The 9,546-nt window shown below is 39.8% G+C and overlaps 1 protein-coding gene across 1 annotated transcript; it reads left to right on the top strand.

The window, feature by feature from the left end:
* The first annotated feature begins 552 nt into the window (after window positions 1-552).
* On the top strand, window positions 553-8,732 carry FBXO28 (F-box protein 28). The gene is made up of 5 exons (XM_010135445.1): window positions 553-630; window positions 1,635-1,744; window positions 3,728-3,866; window positions 6,222-6,417; window positions 8,118-8,732. Exons 1-5 carry the CDS (start codon window positions 553-555, stop codon window positions 8,507-8,509), a joined length of 915 nt encoding a protein of 304 aa, XP_010133747.1. The 3' UTR covers window positions 8,510-8,732.
* The last annotated feature ends 814 nt before the right edge of the window (window positions 8,733-9,546 follow it).

A 9,546-nucleotide genomic window follows, 5' to 3' on the forward strand; every position in this document is an offset into this window, starting at 1 on the left:
ATGTTTGAGGAAACTTGGGCTCTTTCAGCTTTATGGCTGGGATAAGAATATATTCACAAATCTGCATATACAAATATAAGCAAATTTGATTTTTTTTTACTTATGGTCAGTTGAATAGCTAGTATCAAACTGTCTTGGACTAATACAATTCCTTCAAAGTGTGATAATGCTATTTTTGCATAGGACTGACTGTGCAGTCTAAAAGACTTACATTGCTCCTACAAATACAGGTGACAGAGTTTAAACGGTGATGTCAGGAACTAGCTAGAATTGAGAGGTGATTGGTAAAAGGTTTCAAACAAACACTTTTGGTTTCTGGTAGAACCAATTATCTGTTTGGTGTTCGGGTTCTAGACTGGTTATTGGCACAAATACGGGTAATGTCCAGAAATTGGAGCAAATAATTATTCATGCTGCATAGCATAAGCAAAAGAGTAACATGTAAGAAATAGTGTTTAAAAATCTATTTTAGAAGTTTGTGTTACCTTTTGTGATTTACCCTCTTGGATGTGGGAGGACTCCAGCAGACCAAAAGGTCCTGGCTGCCACCAGATGTCAGTGTACACATGGCCAAACCCACTCTCTGAGTCTGTAGCTAATAATCTATCAGTTCTTACAGAACTTAAACTAGTATGACTAGAGGAACACTCACAGAAAGTAGAATTTAAGTAGTGCCTTCCATATAAACAGAAAACAATTGCAGGATTTCTGGGAGAGGTGAGAATCTCCCTCAAGGTATAAACTTACACGGACTTTGAGTAGTGCATGGAGGGAAGGAGTGTTTATTTAAAAATAAAAATGCAAAGCTAATCCATTGGAAAGTGGGGTCACAGTGGGAGTTGTGCCCTTTAGTACAAAAAAACCCAAAACCAAACCCCAAAACATTTTCAAAGGACAGTTGGTTCACTAAGCTCTTGCATCTTCAGAATTGAATTGCAATTGCTATAAACTTTTATACAAGTTGGCTTTGTCTTGTAACTGGTCGCTTTGTGAAGCTTTAAGTTTAGCAGTTTATTATATCTTTTGCAACTATTAATGTTCCTTATTCCTAAATCTGTGGAAAAAATTGAGGCTGTTGGGATCCAACATAGCAAATAAAGGAATCTTAAACAGAGAGGAAAGGAAATCTTGTTTCATGTGCACAGTATTGCATAAGTTTTAAAATTTAATTGTGGCTGTTTTCAAAAATATAAGCCTTAAATGTTGAAAGAAAACCATCATGATTTTTGTTCCTAAAGGCTTCTTTTTTGAGACTACGGAAGAGTAACTTGATCTACCTGAATGACTGGAGACCAAGTTTAAAAGACAGGCATAGGCATTTGCAACTTCAGTTAAAATCGGAGAAAATTGTGTCTGCTTATGTGGGTGGGATTCAGCCTTCCGGCTGTTGTTAGGCAGTATCAGCAGATTAATTTGTGACCTGTGTGGAAAGGAACATAGCTGCCTCTTTTTGGTGTGTCATGACCGTTGTTAAGAGATGGTGTTACCCTAAGCTCAACCACAGTTTATTCTTGAAACAGAGCAAAAACTGTTCGGAGAATCTTTTACTACCCAGCAAGTATGGATAAGATAATAGTAGGAGTAACTTGTGGCCTTAGTGGAACTTTAAGATTTTCTTTTTTGCTTAAATATAGGTTTGTAAACGAATGGACTTGGTTTGCCAGCGAATGTTAAATCAGGGATTTCTGAAAGTGGAAAGATACCACAATTTGTGTCAAAAACAAGTTAAAGCTCAGCTTCCAAGGTATGTACCAGTTTAACTACGGTTTTAACTTAAATGTGCTAGACTCTTTTAAGCAGAATATTGAAGAGGAATTTCTTGCTTGCTCATTCTGCTCATACATCTTGAAAATTTGAATCGCATTTGGTTTTATTTAGTGTTTTACAAAAACCATCTTGAACCTAAGATCTAATTACAGAATAATGGTGTGAATGACTGTAAGTTATGTACTACAAACTGGAGTACTGGAAAGTGTCTCTGGTCTTTTAGGGAAGAGTGGGTCCTGTGCTGCTCTTCTGGCAAAGGACTCCTAGGAATGAATCAATGCCCTTCCTTTTCAAGACTGACTGCCTCCACTGATGATTTATTGTATTGGGTTTGCATGGCATGGTTTTGTTGGGGGGGGCTACAGCACTGGGTTCTGTGAGAAGCTGCTAGAAGCTTTCCCTGTGCCCAACAGAGTCAATGCCAGCTGGCTGCAAGACATACCCGCTGCTGGCCAAGGCTGAGCCCATCAGCAGTGGTGGTAGTGCCCCTGTGATAATGTATTTAAGAATGGGGAAGGGTTACTGTGCAGGAGCAATTGAAGCTGGAGAGAGGAGTGAGACTATGTGAGAGAAACAACTTTGCAGACCAAGGCCAGAGAAGGAGGAGGTGCTCCAGGTGCCAGAGCAGAGGTTCTCCTGCAGCCCATGGTAAAGACCATGGTAAGGCAGGCTGTCCCCATACAGCCTGTGGAGGTTAATGGTGGAGCAAATCTCCACCTGCAGCCTATGGAGGACACCATAGGGGAGCAGATGGATGTGCTTAGGGGAGGCTGTGTGACCCCGTGGGAATCCTGTGCTGGAGCAGGTTTGCTGGCAGGACTTGTAACTCTGGGGGGACCCATGCTGGAGCAGTCTTTTCCTGAAGGACTGCACCCCGTGGAAGGCACCCACTCTGGAGCAAGGAAAGACTGCAAGGGGTCCTCGTGGAGAAGAGGAAGGAGCAGTAGAGATAATGTGTGATGAACTGACCTCCATTCCTTGTCTCTCTGTGCCATTCTGGGGGAGGGAAGGAAGTAGAGAATTCAGGAGTAAAGTTAAGCACAGGAAGAAGGGAGGGGTGGGGGGAAGATATTCTCAAGATTTGGTTTGATTTCTCATTACCCTTCTCTGATTTGATTGGTAATAACTTAAACTAATTCTCCAAGTGATGGTAACTGTCACGTGACCTCTCCCTGTTCTTATCTTGACCCCTTTTGTTACATTTTTTTGTTATATTTTCTTGCTCTGTCCAGCTGAGGAGGGGAGTGATAGAGCAGCTTTGGTGAGCTCCTGGCATCCAGCCAGGTCAAACCATCACATTTATCTATGACACCGTCTTAAAGCAAGGTTTTTCAGTGCCAAGGATTAAAGAGCAGAAAGGGGATGGGGGCTGACATCTGAGCATTACTGGAAGCTAGTTTCTCGCTAAGGCAAGGTCTTTTCTTCCCAGTGAGTAACTGCGGCTGCTTCTGTGTCCTATCAGATTTCCCAGGCAGAGTGAAAGAACTAAATGCTACTTAGTGTAGAGATCCTTTGTCAAAAGAGCTTATATCTCAACCTAAACTTTGTAGCAAGCACTAATAATATATTAAATTCATGTCAATTCCATTGAAGTATTAATGGAAGTATTAATGTAGGAAATGGGAGGGGGGTAAAAATACTCACCCTGATTCAGTGTTTAGTGCTAGTTAGTTCTGAAAACTTGTTTCTAAACAGTCCTAAGTTACATATAGAGTTTATGGATCACATAAGATGCAGTAATTATCTAGAGAACAAATTTTGTGTAAGAAAGTATAGTAGGCTGTTACTAGCTGGTTCCCAATCTGTATCAGTTTTTCTCCACAAAGACAGATCTCATGTCAGTGGTTACATTTTCAAACCTCAGAGTGTTTTTAAGGGTGAAATTAACTTGTGTGATTGTTACAGTTTCATTTGGTTGATTCATTGTTAAATCAGTGTCGCTTAATGGTCTGTCTTCTAGACGGGAGTCGGAAAGAAGAAACCATTCATTAGCTCGTCATGCAGACATCCTTGCTGCTGTAGAAACGAGACTCTCTCTGTTAAATATGACTTTCATGAAGTATGTGGATTCAAAACTCTGTTGCTTCATACCTGGAAAGGTAAAGTGTAGACTATATTGCATCCATGTATATCCGTGTATAAAAAATATTGTGTGACAACCTGGGACAGCTGGGGCAAATTTATATATAAAATGTGCGTGTATATTTATACTCAAACTGTGTTTCAGACAAACACACAAGCCAATACTCTGACAGACAGTCTGAAATGACTGTATCTAAATACTATTTTAAACTTGATTTCCATTTTTACCTTAGATTCTCTTTTAATTCTGACATTGACTTGTGACATATATAAGCTTTTATGAGAAACACATGATACGTAGGGTTTAATTCTGAATTTTAATAGTACAAAACAGATGGAGGCCAGGTCATCGGAAGAGGTAATAATTTAGACTACTTGTAACACTAAGCACTCGGTCAATCAGGAGGATTATAGGCACCATTCTTAAGGGTTTGAGCTGAATGAAGATATTCAGTTTGTGGAAACTTTGGTCAGTATTTCAGTAGATGGGGTGTTTCTGTGCAGTAGGTGAAATGAATTTTAAATGTAAATGAAGTGTATTTAAATATTAATCCTACTGAACAATTCCGGTGTTTCAGAACACCCCCCCCCGACATAAAATATAACTTATGGAAGGGACATGTCCATCAGAGATACCACTGTTTTATCAGCTGTGAAAACAAAAGTGCACAGGGGAATTGACAAAATTGTGATCTGAGGGAGGCTGGTACAGCTCAGGGTTGAAACAAGATCTGTGAACTTTAGCCTAATGCTCTATTCATTGATATTTCCATGTGAGGTTTGGATATGTTGGCATTAATTTTTCACAGGCAGATAACTGAATTGCGCTGGGATGGAGAAGCTGGCCGTTGGATTTGGGTGAGGCAAGGCATGGCAGGCATTTTTGCATTCATTGCAGTAGGGTAGGCTGTCACCATTAAATGAGTTTATCTTGAAGAGGTAACTTGATTTCTGTATGCTTTTGTTAAACTGATGTTTCATTAAAGCCTTTGATACTCACATAGTAAATGGAGTACTTACAAGAAATGTTGCCTGCCTCTTTTGAACAGTAGATGGACAGGCAATATTCAATCTAGACCCGAGGTGTGCAGAAGCTGGGCAAGTGAACTTCCAGCTGTTTTCATTGTGGGCACTGAGTCATAAGGACCTTGTTTGTATTCTGATACAACTGAATCATTTTTTGATTATTAACATAGTGTTTGAGCTTGCTAGTGCCACTGCTCTCTTGGCACAGCCACAAATTCTCCAGAAAATCTTATTTTGATCAAGCAGATTCAAGGCTTAGTGTTCACTTGCAGTCTGTGGTTTCCCCTGACGTGCCCTGTTCCCCTCAGGAAATTTAGTTTGAAGCTGCCACACAATTCTCAGAAAGTGAATTTGTGTTAGAATATGTGAATCCTGGTTTGAGGTTTGGCATACCGAGGGTTCCTGGGGTTCTCCTGATAGCAGAGTGCTGCTGCAAGAGTTTATATTGAGGATGGTAGGAGAAAGCTTTGAGGATGTTGTTGCTAACAGGGTATGATGAGGAGCAGTCATGCTTGTGTGATGAGACACCTGAGTCTTGCATAGCTTTTGTAACTTTTTAGCTAAGCTTCCTTTATGAAAACACAGATGCGACTGTATTGTCTTATGATTCTAAGTCCTTAAGATCTGTGTTCTTCAGGGGACTCTTCAACCATTCTAAATCCTGTACAAAATAGCTGTGTCAGTAGTTTCAGTACTGAGACCAGCACTCCTATCTTGACCTGCCCCAGACTGTAATTCATGGATTAGCAAGACACCTTTCATCTTTCTGTAGCTCTCCTAACCACGGAGCTTGTCAAACCTCTTAAGAGGGTGCTTATGCTCTCCATCAGTAGTGGATTAATGTTTTATACGTTAATATATTTTGGACTTAATCTGAATTTGCAATATTTTGCATATATGCAAGTGGACTCCAGTAAACATTTACAGTTCGTCAGACTGACATAATCATAATTCTTGCTACTCCATTCATGTGCTTCATAACTAGCTGGGGCAGTGACTGCTCTGCATGGTGACCTGAAGTATCTTGCTTCAGGTTCTCCAAAAAGAAATTATTATATTCTCCTGAGTATTGATTATATAAACTAGAACTCGGGTATGGATGTAATAAAGTTTCACACAATGAGCATTATTTTGTGAGTTTGAAGGGAGTTGTTGTGATAGACCAAGTGAGTACTTCTCTGATGCTTCAGGCAGCACTTTATTTCAGAAAGCTGATCTAGAACTAAAGTGCACAGTGGTATGCAGTAGTTGTGTAGTAAAAGCCCCGGAATATGCCAGAACTTCTAGAATGATCTGAAATAATCTTGTGTTTATCAGAAAATCCTAATTCTTCTTAAATATTTTAGGTTATAGATGAAATTTATCGTGTGCTAAGGTATGTAAACTCTACCAGAGCTCCTCAGAGAGCTCATGAAGTTCTTCAAGAACTAAGGGACATTTCTTCCATGGCTATGGAGTATTTTGATGAGAAGATTGTTCCAATACTGAAAAGAAAGATGCCTGGGTCAGATGTATCGGGACGTCTGATGGGAACTGCCCCAGGTATTAATTACAACGTATAGTTAAGTTTTATTTAGTTTTTCAGTAAAAATTCATAGGGTTGTGTCTTTTTAAAGCTCCCTCCCTCAAATGTGAGCTTTATTTTGTAAATATTGGTGATACTTGTTTCTTAAGAATGCTAACTGAAATTCATTTGCTTTGAAATTTAAGGGGCCTTTGTATGACCAAAAGAACAGTCACTTGAATGTACGTTAGAATTATGCATAGTGTGTATTCGTTAAACAAATGCTTTTGTGCCACCAACGAATGAGACTTTATCGTTGCACTTGGTTGAAATTTGGCACGAGATGACAATTCGATGCCTTTTATTTTTAAGACGATCAGCAAATGAATTAGCCTAAGCTGTTGTGGTGCATAGAGAGCTAGAACATACTTGTATGTGCACTTTTACTTTCCTGAAGCACTAATCTATGCACTAACAAGCAAAATACTTATGGGCAACAGCAAAAAGGCAATTAAGGTATCAGTCTGGCCCTTTGTATACTCTCAGGCTTTCCAGAACTTTTGTGAAACAAAGTCTAAGGTAGTTGCCTCAAAAGCAAAACCTAGTAGAACTGTAGTGTTTTTGCCGTGCTGAATGTCTTCACGCTTTTTAGTAGCTGTGAAATTAACTCTCTGAAAGGGTAACTGAAAGTTAAGCAGCTCCTACAGTTCAGCTTGTTATTTCTGGTATGTCCTGTCTGTCCTTGTTTTGCCATTGGTGTGTATACAACTTCTGAATTATATCCTGTTAATTATACCTCAATTCCATGGTATCTCTCAGTTGAGGAAGTATTGCCCAAAACCATTGTTGATGTCAGTTGGCTTTTCAAGGCCAAGGCTTTATGTGGCATAAAAATGCCTGTCTTGGGTTGAGGGAGGAGCATAACCTATCTAACGGCAGCCCTTTAGTGTCACATAACTGCAGCTATGCTGCGACCTTCAAGGGAAAAAAGAATTGGGGGTGACTGTTGTAGGCTGTTTCAGACTGTTCTGTCTATAGCATTTAAGCTGTGTCTTATTTGCACAACATTGCTAGAAGAGTAAAGTTACATCTTTTATGATAGAAAGTGAAAGAAATGTTACAGTAGCTGTTAGTCTCCTTGATTTGCAGGACGTTTATTAAAATCATCATCCCCAAGGTCAGATTCCAGTATGATTTTAGTGCTTAGGAAGAGTGAGTCTCAAGAAGAATGGAAAGTAAATAAATTTCTTCTAAAAAGTAAGTTAAACTGAAATACCTTTTTAAGCCCCAAACCAGTAAATTTTAGAACTTTAGCTGTATACAGCTAAGGCTGCAGAATTGTGCTGTGCTGCTAAAATATATTTATGTACTATAACTATTCTGTAATAAGTAATTTATGGACATTTTGTTTGTTTTTGACAGAAAGGCTAGATGACAACATAATATCTCTACGTAATTTTTGATACAGCAAAAGGAGGGGGGCTTATATTTTAATTATATAAAACTGAGCTGTTTTCCAAACTACTGAATATCTTAAGTATTTTAAATTAAACTAGTTGAGTGCTGAGATACCATACACTCTTGTTAGGCACTTAAATTTGTTGACACATTCACATCACTTGCAACCAGTAATCAGATTCATGTTTGGGGAGCAGGAATAAGCAAAATAGGGAAAGTGGCACACAGTTTCTACCTTTGTCTTAAAGTCATAGAGGATTAATCACAGTTTTGTCTGAAGTTCCAGGACCTTCTACATCACTTTCATCAATGCAGCTGTTCTCCAAGCAGAACCCTTCAAGACAGGAAGTCACCAAACTCCAGCACCAGGTAAAAGCGAATGGCACGGGCTTGACGGCACTAAAGCGGGAAATCTCAGAGCTTCGCATCAAAGTGCAAGAGCAACAGAAACAACTTCAAGATCAAGATCAGAAACTGCTTGAACAAACCCAAATCATAGGTGAACAGAATGCCCGGTTGGCTGAGCTTGAACGCAAGCTGCGAGAGGTGATGGAGAGTACAGTAGGAAATTCTTCAAGTTCTGGCTCAAATGAACAATCTCCTAGAAAACGGAGGAAGGATGAATCCACAGACTGTCCTAGGAAATCTAAACGCCTTCGAAACAGAAAATAACTTGGGAGTAAAGTACATCTTCAGGAGGATACACTGCTTTAGTAGCCCCAGCAGGTCTGCTTGTTTGGATACTGTGACTAGCTTCATGGTGTCACTTAGGCTGCTGGCTCTTCAAAACACCACTTAGACTCGAACGGTAACTTTCTTTTGTTGAGACTTTCCCCCTGCTTTCTGTATGGGTGGGCCTAATGCACAGAATCTTTAAGATTTGCAATAGTTACATACTAACCAGACCTGCTCTGTTTTGAAAGAATCTTTTTTTCTGTTCAGATGTGTTTAAAGTAAACTTACTTGTGTTGATGCCTATGTTAAATAAATTCAGTCTTAACTGACTAATGTTAAGCGTAAAAAAAGATGTCCTGTTCACTTGAAGAAAAGATCCACTTTTAAAATCTTGTTTTGGAGAACTTGACCTTTTTCGTTACAAGTGACCTTGTCTGGAATGTCTGAGAAGTAGTTAATATTTTTTTGGATCTCTGTAATGAGTAAAACTGACTTCTTAATCTACAGTATTGGCTATTGTCCTAACCCTTGACAGCTATATATTTTTGTAAACTTAGAAGGAAGGGCCTTCTATCCAGTCTTCACATGCACACACCCTGGTTCTAGGTCTTGGGAGCCATATTCTACACTTGCATGGATAGATGCATGTACAGCTTAGCCTGCTAAAAGCACTTGCCTGAAAATGTTCGTAACTCGGGGAGAGAGCAGAGACCTGTCAAGCAATGTCTTTGTTCCTCAGCCATAACTTTGCATCTGCTTTCATCACAACTGCTTTCTTACAGTGAGGTGGGCTTATGAGGCCCGTTGCAGGAGAGCTGAACCTCAGCTATCCACCACTTCGACTGCCTGTGTCCTGCAGGTATTCTTAGCCAAAGCTGGAGGATGGAGAAGCTGCCGGTGCATCGCTCCTGGGCCACCATCTAATAAATATGAAGACAAATTGTCCCTCCAGTAACCAAGCTCAGGGGGACATCATTTGAGTGAAATGCTGTATTATGGAAAAACTGAAACTGTTCTGTGTGTATGTGTTGGGG

This window comes from Buceros rhinoceros, unplaced genomic scaffold (genome assembly GCF_000710305.1).
Source record: "Buceros rhinoceros silvestris isolate BGI_N320 unplaced genomic scaffold, ASM71030v1 scaffold10284, whole genome shotgun sequence".
NCBI classification, from domain to species: domain Eukaryota; kingdom Metazoa; phylum Chordata; class Aves; order Bucerotiformes; family Bucerotidae; genus Buceros; species Buceros rhinoceros.

Excerpts from the sequence above, each read along its gene's own strand:
- FBXO28 (XM_010135445.1), top strand. The coding sequence starts at position 553 with ATGTCAGTGTACACATGGCCAAACCCACTCTCTGAGTCTGTAGCTAAT. Across the intron at positions 631-1,634 it reads TTCTTACAGAACTTAAACTA|GTTTGTAAACGAATGGACTT; the intron begins GTATGACTAGAG and ends GCTTAAATATAG. Across the intron at positions 3,867-6,221 it reads GTTGCTTCATACCTGGAAAG|GTTATAGATGAAATTTATCG; the intron begins GTAAAGTGTAGA and ends TAAATATTTTAG.